At 53.6% G+C, this 19273-nt stretch overlaps 1 protein-coding gene across 1 annotated transcript in view; it reads right to left on the minus strand.

The window, feature by feature from the left end:
* VWA5B1 (von Willebrand factor A domain containing 5B1) overlaps positions 1-18308 on the minus strand; it is a 47088-nt gene extending 28780 nt beyond the window's left edge. Inside the window, exons 1-7 of the mRNA XM_069573789.1 lie at positions 18170-18308; positions 15846-15998; positions 14330-14549; positions 10165-10310; positions 9156-9287; positions 8458-8582; positions 4142-4318 (exon numbers count right to left, since the gene is read on the minus strand). Coding sequence (XP_069429890.1) covers positions 4142-4318; positions 8458-8582; positions 9156-9287; positions 10165-10310; positions 14330-14549; positions 15846-15998; positions 18170-18308 — 1092 coding nt within the window. The remainder of the gene's footprint in view (positions 1-4141; positions 4319-8457; positions 8583-9155; positions 9288-10164; positions 10311-14329; positions 14550-15845; positions 15999-18169) is intronic.
* Positions 18309-19273: the final 965 nt, after the last annotated feature.

Here is a 19273-nt window from a genome sequence, read left to right on the forward strand (position 1 = left end):
ACATTAAAGGGTCTGAACCTATTTGACCAGGCAACACCAGGAGACCTTCAGCAAGGTGTATTCTAAAAATAATGATGCAGAGAGAAGGTGGAGGTGACACGTGGGAAGATGACGCTATCGATGACGCCGACGATACGACGCAATGATCAATGTCAAGCAGTCACTATGTGCTAAGCACTGTGTATCATCTCTTTTCCTCTCTATAATATATATTATAGCATAGTGGTTGAGAAGATACACTGAAGTTAAACATATCTGGGTTTCCATCTCACCTTTACTAACTTGACCTTGGGTTAGTTATGTTATTTTTCTGAACTTCAGCATGGCACACAGTAAAACATTCAGTAAGCGGTTATTATTACCTACCCTGTCAAATACATATTAATAAAAATACCTCTGTTTTACAGATGAGGAAACTGAGGAATTGCACTGGATCATAAAACCTAAGAACAGGGCTGAGGCTTTCAAAGCACAGCACTGACTGAGATATTCAGTCATGTTGTCTCTGCCTTGGCACAGAGCTCGGGAATGAGGGGCTTTCCCCCACCCTCACGGAGTTTATTGATGGCATCCCAGGGATCTCGGCATAGCTTCACAGAAACAAACTGTTATACTCCAAAATGTAGACGGAAACAGTTGCAAGTAGATACTGGCAACGTTCACACCATATGGTCTTTCAGGCTCCATAGCCCTGCAGCCCCTCTCCCACTCTGCTTTGTAAATATTAACATCAATGTTCTGTCCATCTCCTTTTATTACTTGTGTCAATACATTTTGTTTTTCTGCAAAAGAAGTCAATATCTGTTTATTTTTTCATTAGCTGCTAATGTGTATTGCTGCTAGCAGGAGACTCTGCTGATCCCTACAGACTGTCTCTGCTCCCACCTATTACAATTTTTAAAGCTATGTTTTTGGCAGCAATTGGTAGCTGAAGAAGGAGACCAGCTGCAGGAAATTAAATTGACTGAACTTTGCCTTTTGGCGTGACTGTTTAGATTTCTATTCTCTCTTATATCCCAAAGCCTAGCTTTTCCAGAAACTTCAACCTAATGGGCCACCGAAAGACTTAAGCAATCCCCAAATGGCCTCATTGTCAATGGGGAAAGGGACAGTGGCTTGAGTAATTTCTGTGACTTTTTCTAACAGGGGCACATTTAGCAGAATGGGTTGTCCCAACACAAAGCCATTTGTGAAAGGATGACTGTGAGCTCCCCGAGCTGACCTGGAAAAAGAAAGCATGAGAGACTCCAAGGGGACAGGGACTGATGCTCGAGTCAGAGCTAGAGAAAGCTATTGTCAGGGAATTCTAACAGTAGGTCTTTAATTCAGGAACTGGATTTCCACTCATTAACAAACTCCATTGAACTGGTAGTAACTGCCTGGAACACCAAGCTGAGAAGGATATACAGATTGAGACCAGGCTCAGCATTGAAAAAAAAATGTCATGGTCAATTATATTTTTATTTTTATATGAAACAGAGATGAGTATTTTTTAATGATAAAAGGTACAATTCACAAAGAAGATGGACATCATAAACCATTGGAGATCATGGTCAATTACTGATGTCTGTCTGGGCTTGGGAGAGGGGGAATGGAATGGGGTGTGACATACGCTTGCCCTCCCTGAATGAATCCTCCCTTCTCATCAAGAATAAACGAAGCCCAGAGTTGAGAATCAACTTGTCCAAAGCCACATAGCAAGTCTGTGGCAGAAGTGACCCTGCAACCCAGGCATTGCTTTTCCCACAGAGCTATGAAGCAAGAATAACAGTCAGAGAAGAGAGCTTTTCTTAGTGGAAGAGTCTGCATAATCCCCTGCCAGCAATGTAAGGAAAATGAGCACCAAGTCAAGACACAGAAGGCTCAGGTTCTTGCACCAGCTCTGTGATGTTGGCAGAACACTTAGCCTTCTGTGAACTCAGTTTCTTTCCTTGGAAAATGGTGGGGAAAGAGGATTAAATGCTCTCTAAGAGATGTTTTAGGTGTATGATCCCATGATACTCTAAGGTAACTGAAGAGATGTCTTACAAATTGGTACAGTTGTGCAATGGAATACACATGGCCCCACAGGCCTGATGCGTGCTTCAGCGCTCTAGCACTGTGGACAGCTCCCCATCTTGCTGCTGCCTTTGATGGTGGGCGGCTGCTGCTGCTGCTAAGTTGCTTCAGTCATGTCCAACTCTTTGCATCCCCAGAGATGGCAGCCCACCAGGCTCCCCTGTCCCTGGGATTCTCCAGGCAAGAAGACTGGAGGTGGGCAGGTATGGGGAAAAGGTACCAGTCCTGCACCTGAGTGTCAAGAGGCCTCAAACAGGAGCTTGGATCTGACATATGACTGCTCTGTCATACTTCAAGAGCAAACCCAGTCATGGCAAGGCTGAGGAGACCTCATGGATCCCACGTAACCTCCCCCCCCCAACTCCCTGCTGATCCTGTTGCCTGGAAACAAGAGGCTGCTCCAAGGACAAGCTAGGGGGAGGGATAAAATTTCAGGCGACAGCAGAGCCCTCTCCTTGGTCCCTCACTCCTTGCTCTCTTGAACTGTAATCCTTTACCTAGTTCAGTAAACAGCGACCAAGGGCTCTTGATGCACGAACACAGAGCTAGACCCCATGGGGAGAGAGAGACGAGGGAGATCTGCTTTTTCCCCTCAATAAGGGAATAATTCCAGAGAAGGAGGCAGACATCTGTGCAACTGGAAATATGAGGAAGAGGTGGATAATGCCATAATTGAGGTGAATGATCTTCTGAAGGAGACGGGCTGCTTCTGAATGTGTGTGTGTGGGGGGTTATTCTTCTTTCACCTGCACTCCTTCAGAACTCTCCAAAGCATCAAGACCACACTCCCGGGAGCGCTTGGTTAGCAGCGCTATGAGCCTCACTGAACTGTGAGCTTCTGGTTTTTCTGTTTGGTTTGGCCATGCCAAATGGTGTGTAGGGGCTTTGTGCTCCAACCAGGGATTGAAACCCATATGAAAGCGTGGAGTCCTGACCACTGGACCACCAGGGAGTTCCCCACTGTGAGCTCCTTGAGGGCAGAACTGTATTTACAACCTGCCCTCCCTGGTAGCTCAGACAGGAGAGCGTCTGCCTACAATGTGGGAGACCCAGGTTCTATCCCTGGGTTGGGAAGATCCCCTGGAGAAGGAAATGGCAACCCACTCCAGTACTCTTGCCTGGAAAATCCCATGGACTGAGGAGCCTGGTGGGCTACAGTCCACGGGGTCGCAAAGAGTTGGACACGACTGAGCGACTTCATTTCACTTCACTCTTTCCAGACAGTAAAGAATCTGCCTGCAGTGCAGGAGACCTGGGTTCCATCCCTGGGTCAGGAAGATCCCCTGGAGAAGGGAATGGCTACCCATTCTGGCATTCTTGCCTGGAGAATTCCATGGAGAGAGGAGCCTGGTGGGCTACAGTCTGTGAGGTTGCAAAGAGCTGGACATGACTGAGCAATTAACACTTTCACTCTTTCCGGATTTCCAAGCATTGGGGCTTTGCACATATTAGACATTTGAAAAACAAAAAAAAAAGGAAAGATAAATCAAATCATTTCACTGGATTCGACACATTCCTTGATGGCAGGGGGCATATCTAATGAACCTCTGATATCACATGGTAGAAACAGACAGATAGGGGTTTAATTTTAGACCTTGACCTTGGGTACATTACTGAAACTCTCAGGATGGGCTTTCCCATTTGGAAAATGGTGACAACTGGACCAACCTCACAGGATTACTGTCTGGATTAAACACCAAGCTGTGCATTAAGTGGCTGCACAGAGCCTGACTCAGAGCAGGTCCTCAGCAAATGCTAATTTCCTTCCTCTCTTCTCTATATCCCTCTCCACTGAGTACTTAGTGAGGCATTTTAGCCAGAGCAGGCACTCAACAGAGCTGTGGAGAATTCCAAGGGGAGTTACTGATGACTTCATCCTTTGAAAATGGACAGCAGTTAACCTCTGCTCATATCACTGAGCAGAGAGATCTCTGTCTAAACTGATAAAAAAAAAATTGCTAGTCATGTCTCTTAGCCAGAGATAGTCACTTAAGGAAGTGGCTCAGGTGTGGAAGGAGAAAGTGCTGAGAAGCTGGTTACCCTGGAACCCTAGATCCTGGGGGTGGGGTCCTTGTAAAGGTACCTTGACGCATTGGATGTTGGTCCCATTCATACTGCCACTCCTGTCAACAAGGAAGATAAACTCCCCGCGGGTCTTCCTCAGGTTCGGCTGGACCGATTGGAGGTCGGGGCAGAAATTGAGCATGATGACGGAATGGTGGGGGATGTCCTTGTGAAGGCGTTTCCGGATGATTTCTGTCTAGAGGAGAAAGGAGAACTCTCACTTGAGCATTCAAGGGGCCCAGAGCTACTCCTGGGGGCTCACCCTGGTGGCTCCCATCACTCTCCAAGTTTGATCAGAATCCCACTCATCCTCTGCATATAAGACTTCCAGGTGGACCCTACCTGGCTCTTCTGCTAGATGCTCACAGGTTGCAATAGCGACAAGGACTTTGGAGGCAGGAAGACCCTGGGTTTGAATCTCAGCTATCACTGTCCAGCCGTGTGATGCTGGGTCAGCCCCTCCTCAGGGTCTGTTGCTTCTTTGGAAAATGGGACAAATAAGGCCCATTTCTCAGGGTGGTTCTGAGGGTGAACTGGGCTGGCCTGCAGATGGGAAGGCCCTGATACCACAACACCAATTAATAAAGACCAGCCCTCAGCTGGCCCTCAGCTGAACAGCGGTTCCTTACCCTTCACATCCAGGGATAAGCCCCTCTCGGGCCCACCTTGGCTTCTCTGGTTTACCGACTCTCTCCACGGATAGACTTCCCACTCGCGCTTCAAGCCTCACCTCTTTGGAAATCCTGCCCCCATCTTCAGTTCAGTCGCTCAGTCGTGTCCGACTCTTGGCGACCCCATGAATTGCAGCACGCCAGGCCTCCCTGTCCATCACCAACTCCCGGAGTTCACTCAGACTCACGTGCATCCATCGAGTCCGTGATGCCATCCAGCCCCCATCTTACATGGACTTAATCACCTAGTTTCCTTGCCCATGAAATGAGGACAAGAGTACAAACCTCACTGAGTTGCATGGACTAAATGCGACACTTCTAGGGCACCGCTCAGCAGAGTAACTGTTGCCGGACAGCAACCATTGCCACTCTTGCTATTTGCCGTGGGGACCCAGGCATTTCTCACACTGTGAGTTTTTTGCTCATCTCTCTGTCTCCCCTCTAACTTGGGGGCTACTTGAAGGCAGACCATGCTTGAGTTTCTTGCGTCTCCAGGGCTCCACGTAGAGCTTGGTATAAAGATGGGCTCTGGAAACGTTAAAGGAAGGATACCACCACGATTCTGTATCTTTTCATGGATTCTCTTAGCTGGCCTTGTCCTGCCGCTACTGAACTGTCTTTGACTGTTGCAGTCATCTCTGCACCAAATCCCGTTTTCTCCATCCTCACTGCCACCCTCTCTCACCCGCCATCTTTCTCCGTCTCTGACTGTCTCTGTGTGTACATGTCTCTCTGTCTATTTCTCAGTCTGTCTGGGCCCCTTCCTCAGTTCAATAGATGACATCATCACCGGCCCAGTAGTTTAAAGCAAAGACCCAGGAGTCGTCCTTGACCCCGCCCTCTTCCTCATTCTGTGTCTCTACTCCCTCGACAGACGACCGCCAGTTCTGTAGCTCAAACACCTTCTGAACGCGCCCTCTTCCCTGTCCCCACTGTAAACACCCAACTTGGGCTTCCCTGGTGGCTCAGATGGTAAAGAATCCGTCTGCAATGCAGGAGACTTGGGTCTGATTCCTGAGGCGGGAAGATCCCCTGGAGAAGGGAATGGTAACCCACTCCAGTATTCTTGCCTGGAAAATCCCATGGACAGTGGAACCTGGCGGCTACAGTCCACGAGGCTGCATAGAGTCAGACATGACTGAGTGACTAAACTTTCACGTCATTCTCTTTTTTCAGGACCTTTGCCTGGACCTGTGCAAGAGCCCCTTCCTGGCCTCCTTCCTCTCCTTTTTTCCCCTGTGATCTGTTCCATGCAGAGCAGGCAGTGTGATCATTGTTACTCTCTTGCTTAAGCAACAGTGTCCTCTCATTCCCGTACCAGGGCTCATGAAGCCCCTTATGGATTGACCCCTGCCTGCCTGTCCACCTCGTGTTTGCCCCACACTTCAGGCCACAGGGGGCACATTTCTGTCTTCCAAGCACATCACCATTATTCCGCCTCCAGTTCTTTGTACCTTCTCCCAGGGTTTCACAATCCAGCAGGTCTCATTTTGAGATAAGCTTCCTCTAAACACTTGGCGGAACAGCGCCCAGGACTCATCACTCATTATCCTACCAGCCTGTTCTAGGTCTTTCACAGTCCCTGGTCCTTGCTTAACTGATCTTGCTCATTTGTTTGCTTCTTGTCTGTTTCCCTGGGCTAGAGTGTAAGCACCAGGAGGAAAGGATGAGACATTCCCGGTCTTCCCAGGGCCTAGAACAGAGCCTGATGCCTAACAGGGCACTTAGTGTCTGTTGAGTGAATAAATGAGCAGATGAATCTCTGGGCTCTTCTGTCCGCTACTGACCTGTGTATCATTTTTTTATTTTTCAGCCTGTCTCTCTTTTGACTCTGCTTCTCTCTGCATCTCCATCTGTGCCTCCCTCTGTGTCATTTGCCCCCACTTTGTTAAATCACAGTTTTTGACAGCTCAGCCCACCCAGCTCTCCCTGATTGATGCTTCTGGGTGCTCACCTCCCTCCCTGGTGAGGGATCAGGTCCTCCCCTCCCACAGGGAGGTCCTTAGCCAAAAGCTACTGCCCAACAGGGCTCTCTAGATGACAGAGCCCGAGGCAGCAACGGCCACATCAGTGACAGGAGCCTGATTTTTGCCTCTCGGAGGGTCGGGGGTGGGGGCCTCGGGCTGAGGATTCTCTGATGTCTCCTTGAGCTGCCATTATCCAATTACAATAAACTCATCACTTCTTAGAAGCTGCGGGTTGATGCCTGTCATCCCTGAAGCTCATGAGAATACAGGATATTTGCATAACCAACCCAAGGTGGCAAATTAATTCTCATTTGCTCTGGCGGTCCCAGAGCTAATTGATTTAAGGCTTGGCAGGCAGGCAGGCAGGCAGGCAGGCAGGCAGGGAGGCTCACTGCTGACTCCCCCCTGCTGCACGCTGCAGTTCTCGGAGCTCAGTGGCACCCCGGCATTGCCACCCCTACTCTGAGAACCCGGCTCCAGCCTCTTCTCCCAACTGACTCATCTGGGGGCACCTCTGGGAGGGCAGATGTTTCCAGCAGGGTCTCCAAGGTAGGGGTGGGCACTGAGCCATCTGTACCTTCCCTGTGCCATCCCCCATCTCCCTCCAAGCCGGGGCCTTCGGGTGGGATCTCTACCAAAGGGAAGGATATCAGCTGTCGGTTTTCTCTGCATTCCTGTCTGTTCCTCTCCACTGCCCTCTGCCCGTCAGACCAGCAGGGGCCGGAGGGGCCCTTACACTCAGCACAGCCACCCCACATGAGCGGGGCGGTGTCCTTAGCCTCAGTGTCACAAAAGCCGACTCCCTTTTCCCAGCTCACCAGTTATTGTGGGTGCTAAGCCGCAGTTTTCTCCCCTAAAAAGGGAGATGATAAAAAGCAGTGTGCCCTGATTCTTGAGCCTACCTTGGCACTCAGGACCCAGGGCAGTGTGCGGTGACACCAGCAGGAGGGAGACTGCGGGGGTAGCTTATGGCTGAGGCTCGGCATCTTCTTACCCCCCTTCCCCACCCCCAGCCCCTGCTGAGGACCCCCTTATCCTTTAACTTCATGGGGGAGGGGCGGGCTGAGGGAGAGGGTTTCTCTGGCTTCCCTGACTCTGCCTTTATTCTTTACCTAATAGCAAGCAATGAGCCCAGAGGAAGGCAAATCAAGAGACCCATTCAGCAGGTGGGTAAAGGGAGGCCCAGAAGTAGAGATGGAGCCACGAGGGCACCCAGCATAGGGCCTTGGTGCCTTTCGGGGGCAGACTATCCTGAAGAAGACCAAGGTCGTTTGTGCCACCAGCCTAAAATTTTCCTAGCTTAGGCACCTTGATGGGCTTCCCTGATGGCTCATTGGTAAAGAATCCGCCTGCAGTGCAGGAGACCCCGGTTCAATTCCTGGGTTGGGAAGATCCCCTGGAGAAGGGAAAGACTACCCACTCCCGTATTCTGGCCTGGAGAATCCCATGGACGTACAGTCCAAGGGGTCGCAAAGGGTTGGAGACTCCTGAGTGACTTCCACTTTCATGCTTTCAGGCACCTGGATGGCCCCAGGAGCAGGTGGCCTGGCAGGAGGTGGGATCGTCAGCTCGCTGTGCGACCTCGGCGAGTCACCCCACCCCACCCTGGGGCCCAGGCTTCTCACTGGCCCAGCGCAGGCCCGGGGCCCAGCGCCACCCCGGTTCTGCCACTGCTGACGCTGCTCAGCCGCTCTCACCTTTCGCTCTGCGCTGCTGTCCTTCTTCATCCCTTTGATGAAATCTGCTCTTCCCTTCAGGTGCTGGTCAAACTCCCCCAGGGTCATGTCCCCTTTCTCCATCAGCACATGCGGCACATGGGGCTCTGCAGAGAGGAGACGGCACTGTCCAAGCGTGAGGGCAACGCGGGGAACCTTGGTTGACGGGGGGATCTTCACGTGGGGAGGACTCCCAGTTGGAAGAGGGGGATGGGATCCCTGGCCGCTTGAGGCGTGTGAAAAGACTCCTTAGCTGGGAGTCAGGACAGTGCGTGACTCGACTTTACCCATCTGTAAAATGGGAGTGATCCTGGGCTCTAATCTTTTTGCCTCTTGACATTCTATGAATTCTTAAAGAGATAAAAGAGTTGCTCCCTGGGGGTTCAGAACTGTTGGGGGTCTCACCAAGCTTAGGTGTTCAGCTGGCCTGAGAGCAAAGTGCACTGATGGGTGGATGAGACAGTGGGGCCTCAGGAGCTGAAATGGGGCAGGAGACACTCAACTCTGCCAACTAGAGCCACGTTGACACAGAAGCAAGTAGTTGGTCTCCTCTCCTCTGCCACGTAGCCTACCCTCTCCCTGGCCATGGGGCGGAGGTGGGCAGCTGTCTGTGTGCCCTGGGATCAGCACCTCCTCCCTCCCACCGGCAGCCTTGGGGGCCCCCGCTGGGTGCACTGTACCGCTGGGGTGGATGAGGATCTCCACGGGCCGGTCGAAGGTGTGCCTGTTGGCCAGGGTGACAATGATGCTCTCGGCTGAGCTTGCGGAAGGGGCGGCGTCGGCTCGGATCTCGTGGGTGGGACTCTCTACCCCTGAGTGGCACAGAAAAATGGGATAGGTTCAGGGGTCCCCAGAGAGAGAGGAGCTTGGTGGGGGGACTGGGAGACCCAGGCCGGAGGTGACTGTCACTCCAGCCCCGTCAGGGGCTCCTGGCCTGCCGGTGTGCGAAACTGTGGACAGCCCTTCTCAGTCTCCCCGTCTGCAAATTGGGAGCTTAGCTAGGTCAGATAACCTCTCCTGCCCTGACCCCAGGACCCAGTGCGGGTTAAAGGGGTGGCTTCCTCTCAGGCCACAGAGACAAAAGGAGCTTCACGCTCCATCAGAGGGTACTCCATAAACGCCTCTCGTGTTGGGATGTCGGCTTGCTCTGGGAGAACACTCATGGACTGAAACCACCTTCTTTTAAAACCTTGACTGGGAGCGGGAGGGGAACCATCAGAACAGGGGTGCCTGACTCTGGCTCCCAGTTAGAATCACCTGGGAGCTTTTCAATGTTTCCGGTGCCCAAGGCTCTCACCCCAGACCAGCGTCATCATCAGAAGCTCTATGGTGGGATCTAGGTGGCTGGATTTGGAAAGTTACCCCACTGAGAGGACCCCCACCTCCACCCCAGGGGAGGACCCGAGAAGCATCTCTGTGGCTGTGGCCTCCTGGAAAGGACCTTGGACCTCTGACTTTGGACTTTGGACTGCTAGGCCCTTGTGGACATTTCCCCAGGGAAGCCATCGTGGGGGGTGGTGGGGCCAGTCTTGAAATCTGTCCTTGGGAAAGTGTCCTCTCGGGCGGTAGGTTGGCCGCAGGCTGTCATCCACCTGGGCCGGCCAGCTTTCCCTCCTTCCCTTCCTCTCCCCACCCCGGAACCTGGAATCTGCTTTCCAGCCCCATTGAGGTCTAGGCAGCTCTGCTCACCTGCGAGCAGGCAGGGCCCACGAATCTCCAGCTGGAAGTTGAACTCGTATTCCATGGGGTTGGACACGTCGGTGTCCAGGAGAGTCGACAGGCATAGTCTGTTCCAGGAGTCCAGGGCCCGGCTGCCAAAGCAGTGCTTGTCTCTGCTGGGAAGGAGGCCGGGAGGAGGGGAGGTGGGGAGGAGACTCAGCAAGATGGGAGCACTGGCCTTAGTTCCCACACTCGCACTTGGCAGAGCGTACATCCTCACCTGGGTCTCTCGGACTCGGCCGTGGGACAGTTTTCATAGCGTCACATCACATCTGGAATCCCTGCTCTGTCTCTGGGAGCTGGGGACCCCTGCCTGAGCCACTCCTCCTCCGAGTCTTGGTTTGCTCGTTGAATAGGGATACGATGACGCAGCTGTCTCTCGTGAGTGCTTAGCAAAGTCATCTGGCCCTCTGTCTGTTGTCCCTCACCCGGGCTCTCATCCCGCTCTATTTCCCTCCACTCCACGGCCTTGCCCTCTGAGGTTTCTGTTCTGAATATGCACAGAGCATTGTAAGAGACACCATGACATTTGGTTGAAAAAATGGCATTGTGTTAGGAATCTCATTCAGCGGCTTCCCTTTTTTTTCCACCCAATGCTGTGTTTTAAAGGTCTGAAAACCAAAGTCTTTGCTGCTGCTGTGATTCAGCTTGTTTTCCTGGTGGCTCATCCGTAAAGAATTTGACTGCCGATTCAGGAGACTCGGTTCGATCCCTGGGTGGGGAAGATCCCCTGGAGGAGGAAACGGCAACCTGCTCTAGTATTCTTGCCTGGGAAATCCTATGGACACAGGAGTCTGGCAGGCTACAGTCCACCGGGTCGCAAAAAGTCGGATGTGACTTAGTGACTAGACAACAACAATGGTACGACCTGAGGGCCTCTGTTATATTGCCCTGGTTTCTTCCTGCCTCCACCTCGCTGTGTCCACAGGCCTCCCCCACGAAGATCCTCATCTGTGTGCCGTTTCTGGATGTATGGAAGGATTTCTCTGGGATCCCTGGGTCAAAGCACACACATCAAATACCACCAGATTACTTTGCAAGGTGGCTGGGCCCGTGTTCACTTCCGGCAGTGAACGAGAGTTTCCCTCCTCACCCTCACTAACATTTGGTATGGCCTATTTTTCTTACTTTTTCTCATATCACTCTATCTAAGCCACTGTTTCCTTGGAATTTGATGCAGGCAGGTGTCTGCAGCCCCCGCAGTCCCAAGGGTGCCTCTGTTACCCCTTTCCTGCTGGAGTGGGCAGGAATCAAAATTTACCAGGGCCACCTCAGGGGAGCTGTGCCCTCCCACGTATCTTGTTCCTTGACCCACTGAGGTCTGAATGTCCCCAGCTCTGCTAGGTCCTGCCTCTCAAATGTACCAGGCTTGCATTTACAAACGCACTATGGCAGCGTTTGCACAGCTGACCCACGAGCTGTGTCCCCTGGCCCGGCACTGGCTGGTGCCAGCAGCTTCTCTGTCGTGCCGGCGAGTGTCCTCACCCTAGACTTCGAGGCCCTCCATGATCTGACTCCGGCACTCCTCTCCCGTTTGCGATGTTCATACGCGCCTTCCTGCTGCTCTTCAAACACACCAGGCCTGGCGCTGCCTCAGGGCCTTTGCCCTTCCTGCCTGCTCTACTCCTGGCTCAGAGTGTTCTTCTCCAGATGATTTCCATGGCTTGCTCCCTTCATTCAGATCAGGCCTCAGATGTTGCTTCAGTTCAGCTCAGTTGCTCAGTTGTGTCTGACTCTTTGTGACCCCGTGGACTGCAGCACGCCAGACCTCCCTGTCCATCACTAACTCCTAGAGCTTACTCAAACTCATGTCTGTCAAGTCAGTGATGCCATCCAACCATGTCACCTTCGGTCGCCCCCTTCTCCTCCTGCCCTCAGTCTTTACAGCATCAGTCTTTTCAATTAGCCAACTCTTCCCTTCAGGTGGCCAAAGTACTGGAGTTTCAGCTTCAGCATCAGTCCTTCCAGTGAACACCCAGGACTGATCTCCTTTAGGATGGACTGGTTGGATCTCCTTGCAGTCCAAGGGACTCTCAGGAGTCTCCAACACCACAGTTCAGAAGCATCAGTTCTTCGGCGCTCAGCTTTCTTTATGGTCCAGCTCTCAGATGGTGCCTAAGCCCTGACTCTTCTAACGAGCACCCGCCGCATCTGTCCGTCTCCAGCCTCAGTAGCGATTGTCTCCATAGAACTCATCACCTAACATATGACATATGTATGAGCTTATTTCTTTATTGTCTGTCTCCTCTATTAGCATGCTAGCTCCTTAAGGGCAGGGACCTTGCCTCTCTAGTTTACTGCTGTATTCCCAGCACCCGAAACAGTGCCTGGCCCATGTGTGTGCTCAGTCCTGTCCCACGGTGAGTGTTTAATTGCTATTTGTGGAATGACTGAGGCGCGCCCTCCAGGCTGGCCCCTTATGGGAGGCGGCAGTAACCTCTCCCCTCCAGCCTGGCCATCAGTTCAGTTCAGTCGCTCTGTCGTGTCCGAATCTTTGCAATCCCATGGACTGCAGTGCGCCAGGCCTCCCTGTCCATCACCAACTCCTGGAGTTTACCCAAACTCATGTCCATTGAGTTGGTGATGCCATCTAGCCATCTCATCCTCTGTCATCCCCTTCTCCTCCTCCCTTTCCCAGCCTAGCCATGGATCATCCCTTTAACCTGTGGTGTCTAGCAGTCTGTTGACATTGTCCTCTGTGACCCAGTGGGCACGTGCTCCCAGCTGTCCCCAGAGCCCTGCAGAGTATGTGTATGAAACTCCTGGATATGTACAGTGTTTATATCTTCCCAGATTTCAACTTGACTCAAAGATTCAGGACAAGAGTAGGGGAGGGGGAGTTAAGGAGTTTGTTGTTTAGTCACTAAATCATGTCTGACTCTTTGCTACCCCATGGACTGTAACCCGCCGGGTTCCCCTGTCCATGGGATTTCCCAGGCAAGAATGCTGGAGTGGGTTGCCATTTCCTCCTCCAGGGGATCTTCCTGACCCAGGGATTGAACCCACGTCTCCTGCATTGGCAGGCGGGTTCTTTACCGCTGCGCCACCAGGGGAGACCAAATGATAAGCTGCCTCAAAAGGTATCTCCTGTACGCAGCAGGCCTCTTAAACCGGGCTTCCTCTCTCCCTGTGGAGGAGGCGCTGGTCCCCCGGGTCCACAGGTGGGGAACTAGGAAGATCCCTGATCTCAGCTGCAGGTGCCTCAGGCTGTGGCCCCCTTTGCCCTCCTCCGCACCGCCGGGGAGAGTGCAGAGAGACTGCTGCAATGTCCTACCCGACCCTGTTGAGAACCGTTGTTAGTGGCTCCTTATTGCTCTGGGGAGCAATGCAGAGCTGGCCAGGGCCGCAGGGTGTCCTGCATCTCTGCAGCCTCATCTCGTATCACCTGTGCCTCAGTTCCTCTCTCGGGCCCCGTCCCTGCTGCCTCAGGGTCTCTGCCCCTGCCGCTCCACCTCTAGGAACGTTTCTCCCTGTGCCTCATCTGTCTGCCTCCTGGCTCAGCCCTCAGCTGACATTTCACTCCTCCGAGAAAACTGACCTGGCCCCTGGACCGCCAGGGGTTGGGTCCCTCTTATACATTCTTAGCCAATGAACGTCTCTTCCATTGCACTTTCGCATAATTGATTACGCGCGCAAGTTCACAAACAGTTCACATTAGTTGTGTTATCGGCTGGATAATGATCTCTCCCACCAAGTTCCGAAAAGGTCAGGAACCGTGTGCGTTTGTGCCCTCTGTGCTCCTAACAGCCCCCAGTGTCTAGCACGTCGCGCGTGCTAAGCCGTGTCAGTCGTGTCTGGCGCTTTGGGACCCCATGGACTGCAGCCCGCCAGTCTCCTCTGTCCCTGGGACTCTCCAAGCGAGAATACTGGAATGGGTTGCCATTTCCTTCTCCACTAGCACATAGTAGGTGCTCCAAAAATGCCTCTTGAGTGCATTTAAGTATAAAGCCTGGATATTCTGATCCCAATTCCAACACTTCTGATCAGTACCAACATCAGGCATTTCAGGGAGATTCTTTGACAGTCTTCGAGAGGTGGCAGCTACAGAGCTTAGCATCTCGGCATATCCTCTATCTTCCCCCACACCTTGACCCCCCACTCCACGACCCTGGCCTTATCTGGCAGGGCTCCTCACCCGTGGACCTGCTGGCTGGGGGAGCCGGTGCTCTCCGTGCAGAACTGGGGCACGGTCGGGGCACAGACAGCAGGCAGCTGGACCTGCACAGCCCCGCTGGGCAGCGTCGGGAGCTCCGAGGAGGTGCTGACGAACACGGTGACATTCTCCATCGGGGCGATGGTCCCCAGGTTGACCACAAAGAGGATCCGCTCCAAATCCTCATCCAGAGCCACCTTTCCTGGTTGGCAGGAAGGAGGGATAATGGAACATTTGCAGAGTGGTTCCTACGTGCCAGGCCTGGAGTCAGGGGCCATGAGCCCCTTCTCTCTCATCCCCTCTAAGCTTGCTGCGTGTTGGGTTAGAGGAGCTTGTGCGCTGATGGGAAAACTGAGGCTCAGCGTGGGGGTGTAATGAGTTCAAGTTATTCAACAAAGAACTAATTTCTTGAACCAGGATCTGCACCTACGTGGGTCTGGCGCCCAGCCTGTGTGCTCTGCTCTGTGCGCTGCCGGGCGTGGGAGGCTGGGACCCACTCACCCCGATGGAGGGTCGCATCTCCATCTTCAGACTATGTGCCCCTAGGATTTACTCTGGAACGTCTCGCCTCCCTCAGAATCCGTGCTGTTTCTTTTCATCTGAAAGGCCCATCCCTCATTATTTCTTAGCCCATCTTATCCACCCACCCAACCCCTCCACGAAAACCTCCCTGGTCCCAGTGTGGCCCCTTCTTTTCCTCCTCTGACATGACCTGGACCGTTTTGGGCATGGCCACGTTCAACTTCCTCTCGCAGTCACTCCCTGGCATGCCCTGGCGATTCTCCCAGGCTGCGGTAAGTCCTAAACTCTTGGGGGGCAACTTTACATCTTACACAGCATGGGTGTTCAAAGATTCTTGAACATCGATGATCAGGTGAAGAAACTTCATTTCCATCACAGACCCAATAGTGAGAATCTTTTATATCTTAGGATCCTTGGTCTGGACGCAAGCCTTGGCTCTGCCACTAGCATGCTCTGTGACCTTGGGCTGGGCACTCCCCCTCTGAGCCTCAGTATCCTCCACAGCAGGAACCCACGGCCGTTGTGTGAGTACCGACTCTGCATCAGTGACAGTGATGAGCGTTCTGCGCGCTCTTTGTCGAGATTTCAATGGACTATTAGTTACATTTTACAAAGCAAGTCTTCATTTCTTATCTAAGCTTGCAAGCAACAGGACTGGCAGTCAAATCCCGGTATGCCTCATTCTACAGCCTCTGAGCTTAAATGATAATATGCCTTTCTGGTTGTTAGAGATGTCTTAAATACCCTTCGCTTGCCTCTTTGACCCTTACCACTCTTCCCAAGTGAGAGGAGAGACAATTGCCCGTTTTACAGACAGTAAGGTGAAGTTCAGAGAGGTTAATTACTGGGCCACGGTCACACAGGATTCCCGACTCCTAGCACAGTGCTCTCTCTACGCGATCCCACTGCTCCCCTTTCGGTCTGGCGAGACTCCAGCCACGACCAGGCCCTGCCACAGCCCCTCCAGCCCTCTTACCTGCGACGGTCGCAGCTCGAATGCCGGTAGCCTCAAAGTGGCCGCCCTCTATTTTGGCTTTGTCCTTGATCTGTACCGTCACAACGCGGTCCCCGATGACCGCCTCAAAGCCGATCACCGTGGTGTACTCGTCCAGGGGGTACACGAAGAGGCCTGGCAGAGCAGGGCCCAGGGTCATGGGGTGACCCAGTGCCGCTCGGCATGCCCGCCCCCCTGGCATGGAACCAGAGCCCCTGGCCTGCCGTGTGAGGGCACCGTGGCATTCATGCCACTTAGAGGGCTCCCGAGGGGCCTCGGGCTGGGCGCCCCCCGGCTCTAGGGCTGGACAGGACGCGTAGAGTGGCAGGCTCCACATCAGTGGCGGGGTAGTACAGGGGCGCTGCTCCCCCGTCCCAGCCACCTCTCACTCTGCACCGAGCTGCAAGCTCACCACGCCACCCAGTACTCTGCCCACCTGCCCCACCCTCGCGGCCCCAGGGAGTAGAAAAGAGAATGAAGAGACCGAACCTCTAAAACAGGCAGCCTCATCCACCCGCTTCAGGAGCTGCACTCACCGCGGGGCGGGCGCCAAGATCCGCCCCCGGTGGCCCTGGCCTGGGGCTGGTCTCTGCTGCATCTTTGGGAGAAGGGGGCGCCCATGCGGATGCCTATGTGGACCCTGGGCCTCTGAGAAATGTCCTGACTACCTCCTCCCCAGAGCATCCGCCTCCACCTTCACCCCAGGTTTTAGATTCCGCCATCCTTCTGGCTCCGCTGGTGTGGCCAGGGTTTCTGATTTCTCAAGAGAGAGCGGCAATCTGGATTTCTATGTGACCTGTTGTGTGGGCCTAACAAGACACTTCTGTGTGGTGGATTATCACCCGTGGTGCCCAGGAGCTGGTCTTCGGAGGAAGAGGACTAGGGTTCTAATCTGAGCCCTGCCCGCTGCCCCAGCCTGGTGACATTCAGCATCTCGAAACCTCGGAGCCCCGTCTGAAAATGGGGATGATGGAGTCAAACTCAGGGTCCTTATGAAACTGGGAGGAATGCCCACCGTTTACTAAGCTCCATCCCCCACGGTGTGCGTGCTACGTTTTCATGCCTCAGTGCAGCGCTTCTTACACTTTGAGAAAACACGAGTCACCTGGGGGAGGGAGCGGGTCTGGTTAAAACGCAGATTCTGATTTAGTAGCTCTGGGGCAGGGCCCAAGATTCTGCGTTTCCAACCAGCTCTGGGTGATGCCGATGGCTGGGGGAGCACGCTCGGAGGACCGAGGTCTTATCTCATTTAATTAGCCCGCTAACCCGGGGGCAGCACAGGGCCAGGACCATGGCGAGCTCTCCATAAATCCCAGTTTCCCATCCCTCTGAGCCTCAGTCTCCTCATCTGTAAAATGGGGGCACTGGTTTTCCCACACTTGGAAAGCTGAAGGACTGTCTTACAGCTGTTCAAGTAATATAGTCTCTTAGGTTCCCCATCAGCCTCACATTAAGCTGTCCTCTGTAGGTTTCCTGAAACAGAGGGACCTGATCTTTGTTCTGCCTGGAAGATTTCTTTGGGGAGGAAAGTTTCCCTTGTAGGTTTCTTTTGGGAACTCAAAGGATTTCAGACACTCAGGTCAGGTTGGAGGGTTGGTGCCCCAAGAGGTGAAGTTTGGGAGTCAGGAGGCCCCCATCACTGTGGATGAGAAGGGATGTGAAGTGTAACTATCATTTATACAGGACCTTCCTGGCCAGGCTTCCAGTAACTCCCTTCCTTACATGCAAAGACAAGAGCACAATTTACAAACAGCTCTCGCAGGGGAACGTCGGTACACACTCCTGACTGCCGAACACTGATGACTCACATTCGCAGACTGTTTTCCATTCCACGCTGCCCTTCCTCACGCATTACCTCATCTGCTTCTCCCTCAAACCCTGGCATCCAGACAAACACGGGAGCATCCTGATGTCGCGAAGGACTGCAGCTTCCCCAAGGTCACGGGGACAAGAGCCACGCTTAGCACTGGGAGCTCCTGGCTTCCAGTGAGTCCGGATACCTCTCCTCCTGTGAGACTCCCTGGGGGATGTGGAGAACTGACTATCTGACTGGTGGGCGTGATTTGTGGACGTCAGTAGGGCTGGGACAGGGCTGGGGTGGAGCCCAAACCTGGGTTCAAATCCTGACATGACTTGCCCCCAGCTTTAAGACCTGTTGGGCAGAAATGGTATTCCTACTTTGCAGGCGGGTAAACCGAGGCTCAGAAAGGTGACGAGACTTGTCTGATGTCAGTTGGCTGATGATTGTCAGGATGGGGGATTCAGCATACCTGTGGCCCTGGGGGAGTGCCTGCAGGGACCCTTACCCTGGAAAGGCTGGGCTTCCAGGTTGCCATAGGTGAGGGAAGCGGTGAGCCCCAGAGCATAACCGCTGACGAAGGAGGTGACGTCAGACGAGGTGAGGGGCAAGGCAGCCCCTGTGATCTGGTTCAGCAGACCCGGCATCTCGCGGGCTACTAGGCCTTCAGGACCTGCAAGAGGTGGCAAGCCAAGAAGTGGGGAAAGGCCCCCTCTGATGCCGTTCGGCTCAGTTCTCCCCTTTCAGCCTCCACGGACAAGCAGAGCATCATTCTCTCCATTTCCCCCCAACCACTTCCCGCAATGACGCTCGACCACCCTCAGAAGAGAAGGCGTGATTATGCCCTCTGTTTTCACCTCACAGTAGAGGAACTGAGGCCTGCAGACATGAGGCCTGGCTGGATGCACGTTGTGGGTCCCCCAGCTCCCACCTCATCCCTCAGATGTGACCTGTGTGCTCTCAAACCTCTGTCCTTGCCACACTCTACCTGCAAGGCTCAGCCTGTGAGCCAAAATAAACGAGCCACCGCCCACTGCCCTTAGGTGTCAACTCAGGGCCCCCTTTGCAGGGAAGCCAGTCCACCTGAGCCTTCTCACAGAGCCTAGCTTCTCTCCTTCCATCTGTCGGGACCCATCCTGTCTCCATGAGATTACGCTATCCACATCTATCATCCCCTTTAGGAGAAGGAAATGGCAAGCCACTCTAGGATTCTTGCCTGGAGAATCCCGTGGACAGAGGAGCCTGGCGGGCCACAGTCCACAGGGCCACAAAGAGTCGGCCTCGACTGAGGGACTGAGCAGCAGAGGCATCACCCCCTTGGAGAGCACGCTCCTGGTTTACTGCTGCTTTGCATGGCATCCTAAGTGCTGACTGAATAAGTAAAAGCGTGGTTGGGAACTTCCCTGGCGGTCCGGCGGTTAAGAATCTGCCTGCCAATACTGGGGACACAGGTTCCATCTCTGGGCCAGGAAGATCCCACGTGCTGGGGAACAACCAAGTCCATGGGCCACAACTACTGATGCCCCCCTGCTCTACGGCTCCTGCTCCACCACTAGAGAAGCCGCCGCAGTGAGAAGCCTGCAAACTGCACCGAAGAGGAAGCCCGCCCTCG

The sequence above is a fragment of the Ovis canadensis genome, chromosome 2 (genome assembly GCF_042477335.2).
Source record: "Ovis canadensis isolate MfBH-ARS-UI-01 breed Bighorn chromosome 2, ARS-UI_OviCan_v2, whole genome shotgun sequence".
Lineage (NCBI taxonomy): Eukaryota > Metazoa > Chordata > Mammalia > Artiodactyla > Bovidae > Ovis > Ovis canadensis.